General features: G+C 53.4%; 1 protein-coding gene across 1 annotated transcript; it reads right to left on the bottom strand.

Annotated features, from left to right (window-relative positions):
- Positions 1-7,175: 7,175 nt before the first annotated feature.
- On the bottom strand, positions 7,176-15,322 carry Ca4 (carbonic anhydrase 4). The gene is made up of 8 exons (XM_006983182.4): positions 15,164-15,322; positions 10,909-10,962; positions 9,829-9,984; positions 9,078-9,223; positions 8,879-8,965; positions 8,704-8,770; positions 8,425-8,591; positions 7,176-7,670 (listed from the first exon to the last, which is right to left on the bottom strand). The coding sequence occupies exons 1-8, from the start codon at positions 15,216-15,218 to the stop codon at positions 7,476-7,478; spliced, it is 927 nt and encodes a 308-aa protein (XP_006983244.1). The 5' UTR covers positions 15,219-15,322; the 3' UTR covers positions 7,176-7,475.
- Positions 15,323-16,184: the final 862 nt, after the last annotated feature.

Below are 16,184 nucleotides of genomic sequence, written 5' to 3'. Positions count from 1 at the left end.
CAATTTCCAGAATTTAAAATCCTGAATCATGACAGGACACTAGTGGAATTCAGGTGTTTCTGGTACGTGGACTGCTCTCACCCAATGTGAGGTTGAACTGTTGACCTTGTGTACATCCTACTTCACAAATGAGTCTGTCAGATACACTAAGCCTATAGGCTGAAGATGATGCCCCAACACTGCGGAGAAACCTCAGGTGACTGCCCAGGCAGCTGGCTGTTTCTGTCAACTCACAAAATTTTTTTGGAAGTTGCTTGCATGCACTTCCTGTTTTTATTTTTGTTAGCTAATATTATTCCCTTCTTGGGTCTCTGAGGGAGTTGAAGATTAGTTAGTTATGGTTGAAGATTAGTTAGTTATAGTTGAAAATTAATTAGGATAGAAAGTACATTAGATACATCTTGGAATTATCAAAATAGGATAGATAATGGAATTATTTTCTCTGATTCGTCAAATACCTGTTTAGGTATTTATTACTTGTATATATTGTATATAGTTATTGTACTTTTGTATATAGTTTTTCTTTTGTTAGTCATAACCTTTTGCTTTTTTTCTTTTTATTAAAATAGAAAAGGGGAAATGTGGTGGTAATCTAATTGTATTGAAATATTATTCTGATTTGTACTGAAATATTAATTTGATTGTATGTTAATAAATAAAGTTGTCTGGGGGTCAGAGCTATTAGAGCCATAGCAAGAGTGTGGCGGTGGTGGCACACGCCTTTAATCCCATAGATATCTGTGTGTTCAGGGTCAGAGCTATTAGAGCCATAGCAAGAGTGTGGCGGTGGCGGCACACGCCTTTAATCCCATAAGATCTCTGTGTGTTCAGGGATACAGCCAGCATTGGAGACATATGCCTTTAAGACCTAGGGGGCTGTACATTCAGACAGTGACGAGGCAGTCATGTGTTTGGGTTTACAACCAATGAGAAGGCAGAACAACATACTTTAAAAATACGAACGGACAGGAAGTAGGTCTCTTTTCGCGAAGCTGGGACAGCAGGAGGAAGGGTGAGATTTTAGCTCTGAGCTCTGACTTCTTGGCTTTCTCTTTTACATTGTTTCTGTGTTTCTTATTTAATAAGACGGTTGGTTACATCTACAACAATGTTTTGGTGTAAGTATTTCCTTTGCTCTATAAGGATACACTGAAACAATTCTTAGTTGTTTCTCTGAGATTCAAAGGCAACGGGGGCTTCCTTTGTTTACATAGATGGGCCAGGCCTGGACTGCCAGGCTGAGTGGCAGACAGTGCGGGGACAGAGCCAGGATGGAGAGGAGGTTATGCTGAGAGAGGCCCCTGTGGCTCCTCAAGAAGGCAGAAAGGAAGAGGGAAGTGAGCCTCAGTCTGGCCAATCCCACAGCAAGAAAGCAGGTTGGGCCCCAGGTAGGGAATGCTTTCCTTTGTAGGCCTGGTCATACTCCATCCCTGACCCCTGCCCGAAAAGTGAGGGACTCCCTGGGCCTCCATGGGGCCCCATCTCTCCCCGATGCATGGGGTGAACTCTGTGCTGAGACACTTGCTTGTCCCTGTCTTGAGTGGAGAATCACTTCACAAGTGTGGTCTTGTTGTATCCCCCATGAACGGGAGCGGAGTACCAGCCAGCAACCACCTGCTGCTTCCTGTCTCCCCAGGAGCCCAGGCTGTAGGCGCTGCCTACCCTCCAGCACGCTCTCTAGAAAGAATGGTAATAATCGTCAATCCTGAACATGTGCTCTTGCTCAGGTATTATGTTTTATCTTTGCAGGAAACTCTAAGGTGAATGCTGTCAGAATTCCACTAGAATATACATGGGGCGCTAAGCGTGGTGGTGGTGGTGATGCCTTGGCTTGTTTGTTCTGTTTTTTCTTTTTCAAGGCAGGGTTTCTCTGTGTAGCCCTGGCTGTCCTGGAACATGCTCGCTCTGTAGAACAGCGGGCCTCAAACTCAGAGATCCACCTGTCTCTGCCCCCTCCCCCCCCCCCACTGCTGGGATTAAAGGCACCTGTGAGTTAAAGGCCAGCCTGGTCTACATAGTGACTCACTATATATTTAGTGAGGCCCTGCCAATGAACTTTTTAAAATATGAGATTGGGAGCCGGGCGTGGTGGCGCACGCCTTTAATCCCAGCACTTGGGAGGCAGAGGCAGGCAGATCTCTGTGAGTTCGAGGCCAGCCTGGACTACCAAGTGAGCTCCAGGAAAGGCGCAAAGCTACGCAGAGAAACCCTGTCTCGAAAAACACCAAAAAAAAAAAAAAAAAAAAAAAAAAAATGAGATTGGGGATCTAGCTTAATGGCCCACTGCCCTGAAGAAAATAAAAAGACAAAAATTGTGTGGGCATGCGCATGTTTATGTGTATGCACATGTGCTTACACATGGGGGTGCTGAGTGTACATGTGGTACATGTTGGGGAGTGCACAGGCACGTGTTGTGAATGTGTCTGTGGAAGCCAGAGATCAAATGGTCATCTGCCTTGCTGGGGTTTTTATTTATTTATTTATTTATTTATTTATTTATTTATTTATTTATTCATTCATTTATTTATTTATTTATTTTAGTCAGAATTTGAGACAGCTTTCCTGGATCTTGCTCTGTAGACCAGGCTGGCCTTGAACTCATAGAGATCCACCTGCCTCTGCCTCCCGAGTGCTGAGATTAAAGGCGTGGGCCACCACCCTGCCCTTGCTATTTTTTTTTAAGTGTGTGTATGTGTGTCTCTGTGTGTGTGTGTGGTATTTGTGTCTGTGTGTGGTGTGTGTCTATGTGCGGTATGTATCTATGTGTGGTGTGTATCTGTGTGTGTGTGGTGTGTCTGTGTGTGTGTGTGTGTAGTGTAGTGTGTATCTGTGTGTGTGTGTGTGTGTGTGTGTGTGTGTGTGTGTGCAAGTAATCAGAGATCAATGTAACATCTTCTTCAATCACTCTCCACCTTACTCCCCCCTCCCAGACAGGATTTCTCTGCGTCCCTGGCTGTCTGTAGAAGACCAGGCTGGCCTCAAACTCATAGAGATCCACCTGCCTCTGCCTCCCCAGCGCTGGGATTAAAGACGTGCGCTATCACTCCTCAGTGTCCACCTTACTTTTTTTGAGACAGGGTTTTGGCACTGAGCCTGGAGCCCCCACCGACTAGGCTAGGCGAGCCAGCAAGCTCCGGGGATCTCCTGCCTCTGTCTCCCCAGCACGGAGAGCACAGGTACCCCCTGCTGTGCCTGGCCTTGTATTGTGGAGCTAGAGATTGTATTCAGCAACCCTACGAAGCCCCCACCTTCTTTTAGAGGGCTCTTCTGATTAGCAGAGGCTGGCTCTCTGCCTCCCCAGCTCTGGGATTACAAGTGAAGGCCACCACGGCCTGGCTTTTTGAGTGGGCGCTAAGGATCTCATCGGGTCCTCACACATGTACACTGTACTATCTCCATGGCTCCCTTCACCCCCCTACAGACAAGGAAACTGAGGCTCTGGGGACTTAAATTACCTGGCTCGTTTTCAGTAGATAAGGATTCTACCCCAGGTCCATGTGTCTCTGAGCCTAGACTCCAGGGTGTCTACACCCTGCTCCCAGCCTCTTCCTATACCGGACGCAGCCATCTTCACTACATCAGGCCTAGGGCTGGGAAGCTTGCAGGAGCGGCCTGGGTTGGGCGCCTGGTCTGCCTGGCTCCTCGGTCTCTAGCATGAAAGATATAGTAGTGTTTATGGGAAGATTAAATCTTGTTGAAAGCAGACTGTTCCAATATCTGCTCAATAACCCTTCCTGTGTGCCGTGTCTCCAAACAACTCGCCAAGCCAGCGTCAGGGGAAGGAACCAGCTTGTGGCATGTCTGTCCCTCGGCTCCCTTCCAGAGGAAGCCCCTCCCAAGGGCCTGCCTAGGCACCACCCCGACATCTCCTTCATCCCAGGAGGTCAAGTCTTTGTCCCTGTTCAGATAAACAAACAAAGAGGCTGAGACATGTGTGAGGCAGAAGGTCCGGGAGCCATGCTCCACTCACAGACATAGGCTTGGCCTTCCTCCCAGGGTCAGTCAGCAGCAGAAGCCCCGGAACAGTGAGGTCAGACGGACCAGAGGGCCACGCTCAGTCCCCGGCTGCGAATGGATAACGCAAGGCCGCGAGGGTGAGCCTGGAGCCCCGCCAGCTGGGCCACGAACTCCTTTGCCTCCTCCCAGCCAGGGCACATGTGGGCTTGGCACCTAGGGGTTGCCTCACACCGGTTCACAGTGATGGTCTCCGTGCGGGCTCTCCCCGGACAGCCCGTGACCTAGCGGCCTCGTCAGTCCACGCTCACACGGAACTCTTCCACTCCCCACCCCGTGACCCTGGGCTTTGCAGACCCTCGGCTCCTACCTTCCTCTCCCCTCCCACACAGTCAGATCAGAGCCACAGGAAGCAGGGCCTGTGCAAAGCGAGAGCCGAGCTGGGGAAGTTTATTCTCCAAGAATCGTCTAAACACATGGGAGAGTATTTTTAGCCCAGGGCTCCTACCGGGATGCCAGACCTAAACACAGGGAAGGAGAGGTGGCCCCTTGGGAACAGAAGCAGCCACTGGAAGTAGGGTGGGACCCTATTTCCCCACCCTGTCCCTCCGAGTGGCCTGTCTTCCTGGATGGCTCCGGGTGAAGAAAGTTGGCTACGGGAGCTTAAGGAGGCACAGGGTGACCCCAGGCTGTGACCCCAGGGTCTGACAGGTCTCTTGCCCCTGCTGAACGACAGCGTCCTTCTCAATGCAACGGAAGAAGTCCTCACTCTCAAAATGGTAGAGAGGCCCACAGCCAGCACATAGTAGGTGTTCAATAAAACGTGCTGCGTAGTCTGTGCTGGGAACCTTCCAGAAAAGGGCCTGTGGAGCTCAGAGAACTCTGGCTGTGGGCTTTGTGCTTTTCCCAGGCTTGGCATCTGCAGGGAAGCACGCCTGTGCAAATGTCTGTGAGTGTGCACACCAAATGCAGTCATCTAAGGAGATGAATGACAGAGAAAAAAAGGTAGGCTGGGACACAGTCAGAACAGGCCTTTCCCCCCCCAACCCCCCCCCATGCCCTTGGAGGGAAGCACCTTCTGAGCCAGGCAGGCTGGGTACAAGCCACTGAGGCCACCTTCTCCAGGTGGGGGGGTGTCAACAGAGCCCGTGAATTCGCTCCAAAGAGGCGGTTCTTCAGTGATACACACTGATGGGAAGAAACGCCCCTCAGCTTCCTTGTGCGGGGCCAAGGCCAGGGGAGCAAGCTGCCCACTCGTGGTGACTGCCCACTGAGCAGCTTTGCCAGGAGTGGCCCCAGAAGAGGCAGGCATGGTCTGAGGCCCGGGTGAGCCCAGCCCCACTAGGAATGATTCCACTAGCCAGGTAGGTTTATTATGGCGCCAGCCAGGAAGGAGAAGGTTCTGTACCTTCCACCCAGGGTGGAAAAGCGGGACCTCCTCTGGTCCCTTGCAGAGAGCTAGAACTTCCTGGTTCCGCTGCTACATTCTTCACTGAAGGCCAGGTGGAGGGCAGGGGAGTGGGGGAGGGAGGTGGGGGGAGGGGTGAGAGGGACAGAAAGGGGGTGGGGGAGGGGGAGGCTATCCAGAGCAGGAACGGCTGTTCTGACCTCAGAGCCCAGAGACTGGGGAGGAGATCCCTGCAGGCTTCCTGGGAACTAAAGGAGAAAACACTTGGTCCACACACCCCCTGCTGACACAGGCTGCCTGCTGTTGCCATGACTACACAATACCACCACCACCACCACCACCACCACCCCAGCTGTGTGGTCATTGGTGAAGCAGGAGGAAGGTACTTATTAATGGCCACAAATAGAAAAGGGAGAGAAGAGGGTGAGGGGTGGCTATGGCCACTCATCTTACACCAGGGTTAGCTAGTTGGGGTGATGGGATCATTACCCCCTCCCACCAGACACATTCCCTGGGTTACCAGCAGCAGGGTCTTCTAGGCCTCAGGCGTCCCAGTGGTTTGCACCTTCCGATGGGGACACGCACCTCTCCTCAGCCCCAGGGGGAGCAGCCTGGCCCTGGCCTGGCTCCAGCTCTATTTGCTCAAGGCCCGTGACCTCATCCTCACTTCCCATAGCTCAAAACTCCAACACTGCCATGGATGGTGCGTACCATCTTTCTCCACACACACTCCCTCCCTGCTGTCCGTCCTTGGGAAGAATCCACTAGAGACACAGTGGGAGAGGCCGTCTGACTCTTTTCCTGTCACCTCTATTGCTGACCCATGAGCAGATCCTGCCCTGGACGTGAGCCTGGGAACCTGGGAACCGGGTTTGCCCCGTCCTCACCTCTGCAGCCATGGGCCACAGAAGAGCTACATCCTGGCCTTGGGCACAACCCCGCTGGTGGTCCAGAATCTGTGGCACCCAGAGACTGCCCACCCCACCCCACCCCACCTCACCCCCCCACCCCCGGCCCTCTGGCTGCTGCTCTGTTCTTCCTCTCTCCTCCCTCCCTGCTGCTTGCTGATGGGCATCCTGCCCCTGCTCCCTGCCCCGTGCTCCCTGCCGGAGGAGCACTGTTGAATCCAGATGGCTCCTTCCCTTGCAGGTGCCCCTGGCCCTGACCACCCATGGAAATGGCAGCTGCTCTTCCTGTGTCTTCTGACCTCTTGGACAGTGGGCGTCTTCTGTCCCTGCCCTGGACTGAACCCCAGGCATCTGGTTTTGTTCCCGTCACCTGCCCAGTTATCTGCTGAGCTTGAGCAAATGAATGATTCCCTGTTCCCCACCCCGTGACGGGTGGACATCCAGCACCGCAAGTCGCCTCCACTCTGGCTCCAATACGAGGCCCTCATCTAGCCTCTCTGTTCATAGGCCTCCGCTTCCCCCACTGTAAATGAAGAGCCTGGGTCAGAAATCCTCTGGCTTTTTTCCTGTTGGTGGTCCAAGGTACCTTCAACACCTTCCTGAGGTTGAGATGTGAGGGAATGTGTGTTGATAAGGCATTCACTTACACAGACAGGATGAATGAGGGTCATACCTGCTTGGAAGAAATCTCCCTGTCCAGTCAGGACAGGGGTGAAGGGAACAAGACGATTTTAGAGAGTTAGAAAGAAAGAAAGAGAGAAAGAAAGAAAGAAAGAAAGAAAGAAAGAAAGAGAGAGAGAGAGAGAGAGAGAGAGAGAAAGAAAGAAAGAAAGAAAGAAAGAAAGAAAGAAAGAAAGAAAGAAAGAAAGAAAGAAAGAAAGAGAAAGAAAAAGACTTGCAAGAGGTTTCTCCAAAAATATAACCATATTTTATTTTTGTTCAGTTGTGGGGAGGGGGCGGATGGAAGTCAGGGTCTCCCTTTGTAAACCTGGATGGCCTAGAACTCTCTATGGAGAGCAGGCTGGCCTCAATCTCAGAGATCCACATGTCTCTGCCCTCGCCAGTGCTGGGATTAAAGGTGTGTGCACCTCCACAGCCAGCTACCCGAATTTTAATAGTCCCCAAAGTCCAGCCTGCAAAGTCAGAAAGCAAAGCCATATCCTCTAAGGGCTGAAGTCAGAGGTCACATATCCAGCAGTGGTCCATCACTGGAGGAAGCTGGCCACCAGGCAGGTGAGTGTGGGGACCAACAGGGTGGGCAGGGGCAAGGGCAGCAGCTGTCCTGGGGCATGGGACTTGAACACCTGGCGGTTTCCCAGCCGCTGCAGGGGCCTCACGTTGTCCTTCATATTCAGCTTCTGATCTTTGTCATAGTAGAGCTTGCTTGAGAACTGCAGGAACTGTGAAAGAGACCGGACTCAGCAGGCGGAGCTGTGCTCCTTGCTGTATGACCTCAGACCACACACGTCACCTCTCGGAGGAGCCACATCAGAAAGGAAGAGAGAGGCTCAGAATGACTACCAAGAGCATCGAATGTGGCGTTGGTGTGGGGCTGAGTGCCACTGCCTTCCCTTTCCTCTACCGATACCTCTTCGGGCCTGTTATCGTCACTGTGGATGAACAGCGGCTCTAGAAGATGAAGGAGCTTAGGGGACCCCAGATGCCTGGACCCCAGAATATCTGACTCAATAGCTAGGGAGTAAGCCTAAAAAATGGGCATCTCTAGAAAATTCTCACTGGTGAAGATGTTGATGTCACACGTTGAGAATCCCTGCTGTAAGCCCAAGGGATTTCGGTCCTTTGGGCTTCCTGCCGTCTTCCCAGGGGCTATTGTAGGCTCAAGCGTTGTTTGCTGGAAGGTTCCTGATAGCACTAAGGAAAGCCAACCTGAGCCCTCCTTGAAATGCTGGCTGCCTAACTCCCCCACTTTTCTGGAAGCCTGTTCTGAGCACCCTTTCCGTGACTTCTCACAGGGCCCTCTGTTCAGGAAAGTGGCAGACGGCTTTCTTTCTTGCCTGTCTCGGCCAGTGGCGACCCAAGGACTGACGCAGTGAGTCTCATCTCCCCACCCCAGAGACCTGTGGGGCAGGCGGGGAGGGCTTCACGGAACAAGGCTCCGCATGGGAGACTGCACCCTGCCCCAGGCCTGAGTACCTGGTCCTTGTGGAGCTTAATGGGTTCCTTGAACACAGTCCAGACGACCGTCTCGTCACAGTTTGGTGTGGTCAGGGAGCCCAGGTAACGGAAGTAGTGAACCAGTTTCTCCTCCTTAGGAAGCATGTCCTGCAGCCTGCTCTCCTTCATGGTGGTGGTGTTTGTATCTGGGGTGGAGGACAAAGTCCCTAACACATGGCACTCTTCAAAGCCGCCACCCCAGCACCTCTGCCCCTTCCATTGTGGGACGAAGGCATCTCCTCCCCCGTCCTGACTCACTGGGTATGGAGATACGGGACAGTGCATCCACCAGCGGCTGGAAGCCCTCATTCCGCTCATCTCCCACCTGGAATGGAAGGGAGCTAGAGAGAGGTCCTGAGGAGCTGCTAGGGACAAGCAGCTCTTTCAGGAGGAGGACAGGCAACCTCCAGGATTGAGGGGATGGGAGTCCCACCTCAACCATGAACGCCAGCACTGCATTCTTGTCCTTGGAGTCCTGCACCTCCTTGCTCGATGTCCCCTTCTCATGGACGACGTGCATCTAGGGGGGGTGTGTGTGGATGGGTGACTTATGGGGAGCTGGACCACTCACCCTGCCCAAGGTGGGTACACACCCGGAACCCAGCCCAGGTACCAGCTCAAAGGCTCCTCACCTCCATGGCAAAGTGTTTCCCATCAATGGTGTGTTCTGAGCCCTGGTCCTCATCCTGTGACCAGTGAAGGTGCAACTGTACAGCTTGGTACTGTGTGGGCAGGTCTCCTCCATCAATGAAGATTCCGTCCCCCAACATCATTTTCACTGGGGTACACCAGGGTGGGCGGTCCTCACACTGGCCTCCCAGTCCCCAGCCCAGCCCCCCAGCTCCCACCTTCACTGTTTGAGGCCTGGGCACTGAGGGGTTTGGTGCAGGACACAGCCTGCACTCTTCCTGGCTGCCTCACCCTCTCTCTCCCTGCTCACCATGTCCTCTCCTATACCCATCCCAAAATGTAGCCCTCTCCTGGGCCTGCCTCTGCTTTGACTCCCTCCGTGGTATCCTGGCATCCCCAGGATAACATCCACACTCCTCAGCCCTGGTGACCTGTTCTGGGCCTTGGTCAGCTCCTCCTAGCTTCCCTCCATGGCCTCCTTCCACACACAGCTGCTCCCATGCACAGCTCCCCACCCAAACACCCAAGCAGTTTCACGCCTCTGTGCTTTCGCAAAGGCCGGGTCCCTCCTTCCGGGAATAGTCCCTCCCCTCACCCCCACTGTTCTGATGAAATGACTAAAAACATAACTAGCTGGTGTACCCTCTCTAGAAGCTTCCCTGGTGGCTCCTCCCACCTCCATGCCTGAGCGACTCACCATGCCAGCACAGTTAACCCTGCCTGGGGATTCCACCCAGCACACACAAGACCCACCTGAGTGTCCATCGTTCTTAACTACCCACTTCTTCTTCTGGTTATAACCAGTGAAGGTGAAAGGCTTCAGGTCGGGGTTCTCCTTTGCCTCAGTGGTGATGATGTTGATGGGGGACTGGTGGGTCTTCTGACAGTCCCCAGTCCAGTCGGCAGGTCCTGAGCAGGGAAGAAAGGTCTGAGGGTCAAGGGCACATTGACCCAGCAATATGAGTCAAGGTTTCCGGATGCTGGCGAGATCCTGTCGCAGGGCATGAGTCTCAGAATTCTGCCCTCCCCCGACATGCTGGCATAGGCAGGTGAGTGGGGTCTCTGATGTGGCTGAGGGTTGGGGTGTTGGAGAGAGGAGAGGAGTGAGAAGCAGGTTTGCCATGGATGACTAAGAGCTCTGGAATCGGAGTAACCAATTGGAGTCATTGGGTGCTGAGCTCTGGCTTTCTCGATGGGAACCTGGGCCCTGAAGGCACTTCCAGGGAATGTTGGGAAGACTAAAAGTGGCTGAGTGGTTGACACCTCTTCAGCTTTGGAAATTGTGGAGGAGGACTCCATGGAAGAGCTGTGATGGGAGGGAGGAAGCTGGACCTGATAAGGCATTATCTACGGAATGAGAGGGAGGAAGAAGAGCCAGGGAGGAAGAGCCAGGCAGGCAACCCCAACTTTCAGCTAGGTAGGGGCAAGAGATTGGCAGTCCTTCAACACAGCAGACTACTGGGAATTGGTCAGTATTAGGATAAGTGCCAAGGAGGCAATGGGTGTGTGTGTGTGTGTGTGTGTGTGTGTGTGTGTGTGTGTGTGTGTGTGTGGCTCCGTGGTAAAATGCTTCTTGTCTAGCATGTGCAAGACCCTGGATGCCTTGGCACTCCGACAACAAACAACCTACCAAGAACCACCTCCCACTTCCACCTCAAAGGGCTTGACCAGACCAAGCCTCCATTGTGTTGGGAAAAAATAGCAAATATGTTACTAATTTAGTTTCCAGTGTCAACCTCAGTGACAGTCATTGTCTCCTAGTCACTGAGTGCTGGACATGTGTGCAAGTGTGCCCGTGTTGGAAGGAGCTGATGACTGACTGGTAGTACTCACTCTGGCAGTGGCTGTTGGGCTCCTTGGCTTGAATCTCATAGCACCAGTCTGCGCCTGGAACAGAGAGAGACAGGAAGAATGTGGGGTCCCGGGTGTGCACGGGAATTGTTCACACAGCCCTGTGGACCCGAGCCTGGGAAAAACTCTGGTGTTAAAGCCGTCTCTTGGGTTGGGATGGAAGGTTTCTGGAGTGTGGGACTGAAGTCCCCAGGGAAGCTGACTTAATGATCAAAGCAATGGCCTTGTGGTGGCAGCGCACGCCTTTAGTCTCAGAGCACGGAATGGGGGCGGGGTGGATGGGGTAAGCAAGGGAATCAATCTCTTGAGTTCCAGGCCAGCCTGATTTACAGAGCAAGTTCCAGGACAGCCAGGGCTACACACAGAGAAAGTCTGTCTGGAAAAACCAAATGAAATAAAGTAAAACAATCATAGGAATGTCAGCAACACCGAGTGCTCAGCATGCTTAGGATGCTAATCTTCAGAGGCCTCTCTAAGGCTGCTCAGCTCTGTCCCTGGGTAATCAACCTCTCTTCCCTCCTGCATCCTGCCTGTAACCTAAAAGGAGGTTCAGTCGAGAGTGAAGGCTTTGAACAATCCTCCTTTCTGGAACAATGGGGTGGGTTCCAGCCTTCCAGCCAGACTGCCTTAGGGATTGGGGAAGAGGGTGCTGATCCAGGCAGATGGGTAACCCCTTCTTAACACCCCTTTTGCTTTGTCAAAGTCCACTCTGAACTGTCACAACTCTGAAGACAGAAGAACCAGTATTACTGAAGAAAGCGGCCCCACAAATGTGACGTAGCAGTGTTATCTACTGATGAGGGAACCCGTGAGGGGCATGGTACATCCGGCCACTCTGCTCCATTTCTCCCGTAAAATTAAATCTGCTCTAAAAATAAGGTCTACCGGAGAAAGAGACACAAACACAGACACAGACACAGACACAGACACACACACACACACACACACACACACACACACACACACACACACACAGAATGCTTTTTCACCAACAGGGTGAATGAAGCCCCTCCTCCAAAGTTAGAATTCTGACTGAGCCACTCAGGAGCCCTGTGTTTGAGGATGGTCCCTTTACGCTTTGGTTTTATCATCTGTAAAATGGAGCCAACACGTCCACCCATGAGACTGTGGAGAGGATGAAATGAGAGATGGTATGGACTCCTCCAGGCAGCCTGCACTCAATAAAGTTCACAGACAGCTCTGCCCCTCCTCCCTGGCCTCCTGTCAGTGAGCAGATGGCCAAAACTAAGCCAAGGCAGGAGAGGGAAAGACATGGAGGGAGCTGGAAAGAATTCACGGATGAGGACATTGTAAGAAAAGTGCTGTGCTGGGCTCAGCTAAGAGTCCTCACCCTACATCACTAGCCCCTCCGTTCTGGGAGCTCTGTCTTGTTTTATTTTTCTTCCAGTGGAAGGAATCAAACCCAGGGCCTTGCACATGCCAGGCGAGTGCTCTACCACTGAGCTATAGACTCAGTCCTTGTTTGTTTGTTTGTTTTGTTTTTTTAAGACAACATCTCCCTTCTATAGGTCAGGCTTGGATCCAGGTGTGTACCCTAGATTATCTGAGCTGTGCACCTCCAAGGCCCATCCTGAGTCTGGGCAGGGGAGCTGTCCCTGGAATGGGGACAGGGTGGGGAGGGAAGTAGAAAACCAGGCTCTTTGTAGCCAGGAGGAGCAAGGTTCTAGGGTAGAAGAGTGAGTCCACCAGGAAACCGACCTCCAAGGGCCTCTTTGGATTTTCTAGCTTCCTAGTTCTAGGTCAGAGTTCATTCCTGCTGCCCAGCTAGCATAGCCTTGTTTAGAGACACAGCCGCCGCCCCCCCCCCCCCCCATGGCGATCTCCTCTCTGGGAGCTGCTGCACTCGGGGCGGTATGCATGAGTCCACTCTGAAGAGGGCAGTGGCCATCCCACTCTAGGTGGGTCGGGAGCCTCTGAGCCTGGAATCTGTTCCCTTTCCTTCCAGACCCTGCTCTGCCTCTACCCTAAACTCGCAGACCAGATGAAGGACTGGCCAGTCACGTTGAGGAGAGGAGCTGTTCTAGTCTCCCTGAGTCCTTCTCCCTCAGAGGACCTGGAAGTAGAATGAGCTATCAGGAAGAGTCGTGGGAGACACACACACACACTCACCAGCACTTAGGGCCCAAGAGGAAGCTATTCCTGGAGAAAGCCAGTGCTGGAGGGCAGAATCCTCAGGCCCGCCCCACGGGGAGACCATCTGGGCATTTCTCAGGAATCTTCCCTTCCCTGGCTCTGGCCCCAGCTGCCTGGATAGTGTGACCTCTGATCCACTGTCTTAATCACAGAGACTTTTGACCCGCTTGGCTGAACATTCTTGTAACTAACCCTCTTCAGGAGGTGGTGGCCAGAAAAACGTACTGCTGATGAGGCAGAGGCCAGGGGTCAGGTTGGCATCATCTTACAGTCAGCCAGGTGGCAGGGCACCGGTCAGCTCAGGCCCTCACTGCGTCTGGCCATGCCCAAGTCAAAGGGTCTGGGAAGGACAGAGGCTCCCAGCTCTGTGTCCTGCCTAATGCCGGACCAGAGTTGGGGTTAGAGACAAAACCTTGCCCCTCATCCAGCCACTGTTCTCCATCCCTGGTCACAAGCCTCCCCTCCCCCTCCCCTTTTTAAGGCAGGAAGGGTTTATTTTGGCCCCTGGTTCAGAGGCCTTTTAGAGAGGACTGAAGTCATTTTAATGGACCTTGCTCACCCCACCCTCACTCTGAGGGAAGGGAGAAGAACTCCTGCAACCAGCTCAGCAGAACCCGAGTGTGTTCTGGGCAAAGTCTCAGCCCCGACTTCCCGGCTGGGCTCGGGGTCTCGGACCCTGGAGGGATGGAATATTCCCCTCCTCCCTCTAAGGATAGTCCCGTCTGACCCACGCACTTTCCAATCCCTGCAGGATGACGCCTGAAGGAAGGTGGTCCTGGAACTAAGCCGGGAACGGTTTGTGTGAAGAGGTCAGCAGAGATGGATTCCTGCCTACATGGCCCCGGGCTGAGCCTCATGACCATCTAGTAGAGTACTTCTGCCCAGAGCCCGCAGGTACTGTCTAAATTCTCATATGGATTACCCTTAAAACAGCACCCAGGAGCAGAGTTCCTATACCTGCTTTGTAAGCGACAAAACATGTTACGTGACTTAGCCAAGGTAAAACGGCTAGGAGGCACCTGCTAATTTAAAAACATTTTCCTTTCTACTAAGTCGTTTCAAATACCCAACCTTTTCTTCAATCAGTTTCTCTCTCTCTCTCTCTCTCTCTCTCTCTCTCTCTCTCTCTCTCTCTCTCTCTCTCTCTCTCTCTCTCTCTCTCTCTCTCTCTCTCTCTCGTTGTGTTAGTTGCTCTTTTCCCTGCCCCTGGGAAAGAGCTTTGAAGGTGTAGGATGCCTTACGTCCTCCAAGCTACGTCCCTCTTGCATCGGGGAGCGTTTTCTTTCCTCCTCTGCGAGCCGAAAGCTCCCTCAACCCCCGCTCCATCCCAAGGGCAGAACACCTTAACTCAGGAAGCTATCCCGTTGGAGGAGAGAGCTTGCCTGCGGACTAAGAGATGAGGTCTTTGTGAAGAGCTATGGGGTAGCGGAGAAGGTGCCAGCCGCTAGAATCGCCTTTAGCTCCTTATCAAATATTAACACGCCTCTACCGCTACCTCCCACCTAGAAGAATAATTAAGAGCTCGATCTCACCATTAATCTTTAAACGAAAATCACCTTGTCCGGAAAGACCGGCTTGGCTAGGGACTTGGGTCTTGGGATGCCCCCCGCCAGGTTCCCAATCCAGCGTTGGGGGCTGGGAAGAAAGGAGCTTGCAGTTCAGAGGCCAGGAACCCAAGGTGGGGAGAGGGGAACGCCAGGACCCCAAAACATCCAACCTGCTGCGCTTGTTCTGGGCAGGCAATTGCTACCGGCTCAGAGTCCCTGCAGGTCAGACGGCCGGCCACTCGCCACCCAGGGGCAGCCCCGGGAGAACCAAGGGCGAGGCAAGGAGCGTGCATCCAGGCGGGTTGGAGAAGCATCCTCGCTACAGATCACACGCGCGTCCGCCACGCGGAGACCCCGCGGCCGCGCACACGCGGGCACACGCTCTCCCGCAGCTGCCCGCGGACACGTGTAGACGCCTACGCTATCGCACAGCCAGGTCCGGGGCACCCTCACGGTTCCCTGAAGGAACCATGCGCAGCGGGAGCGCGCTAGCAAGGGGAGCGGGGCTGGGGGCTCAGAGGGTCACCCGAGGGTACCTGCGGTAGAGCTGACTGCGTACGCCAGCGCCAACAGAGCAAGCAGCAGCTGCATGGTGCTTGAGGGCAAAGCCGCTGCCCAGCACGGGGTCAGGCACCAAGGAAGCCACCGGAGGCGTCGCGATCATGCCGGTGGAGGCTTTATAGCAGAGCCACTACCGGAGGGAGCCCCGACAGCAGGACGTGGGAGGCGGCTCCTCCTCCTGGCGGAGCCTCCCCTTGCCTCGTCCAGTCTCAGGTCTGAAAGAATCCTCTCCCCGCCTACCCTGCTACCTTAATCCGAAAGGTCCCCTCACCTACTCCACATGGGCAGGGTTTGGAAATGTCTTCTCACTCTCCGCCCCCCCCCCCCCCCATCCAGTTCCTCGTCACTGATCGGCAACAGAGATGGGCTATCCTGAAGTACCTGACCCTCAGGGGTGTCTTCCCAGATTCGTACCTTCCATCATGTTACCACCCACCACTGGGCTGGGTCTCCTAGTGCGTCTTTGGAATGAACTTGATTTGGGGCAGGGTGGATGTAAATGACCCGAGAATCAGGAGGGTTGAAAGCTTTGCAATGCTGTGCTGTTCGTTGAAGAGATGCCCGGTGAGAAGCTCTTTCAGATAGCGGTAGCTGTTTCTCGAGTCTCATCGTTTCCCTCTGAGGCTGTTCCAAACTTGATTTTGTTTTGAGTGTTTTTTCTTGGTACTGGAGATCCTTCTCCCTCTCTTCCTCCCCCCCCCCCCCCCCGCTTCCTTTTCTTTCCCTCTTTCTCATGCTAGGCAAGCACTCCACCACTGAAATACATCCAAACTAAATTCTAAGGAAACCGTGACCCTTCTTCCGGCCGTGAGCCAGGCTCCCTTAACAGCTTCTACTAGTGTTTTTCGTGCTGAGCCAAGACGGGGAGGAGTGAAGACTTGAGAGCTGGAAAGGGCATGGAATTTGGGGGGTGATTGGGAAGGTGGTGTGTGTGTGTGTGTGTGTGTGTGTGTGTGTGTGTGTGTGTGTGTGTGTGTGTGTAAGACACAATAGAAA

This window comes from Peromyscus maniculatus, chromosome 8 (assembly GCF_049852395.1).
Source record: "Peromyscus maniculatus bairdii isolate BWxNUB_F1_BW_parent chromosome 8, HU_Pman_BW_mat_3.1, whole genome shotgun sequence".
NCBI classification, from domain to species: domain Eukaryota; kingdom Metazoa; phylum Chordata; class Mammalia; order Rodentia; family Cricetidae; genus Peromyscus; species Peromyscus maniculatus.
Note: the sequence above shows the minus strand (reverse complement) of the source record. Positions and strands in the feature narration are given on the sequence as shown.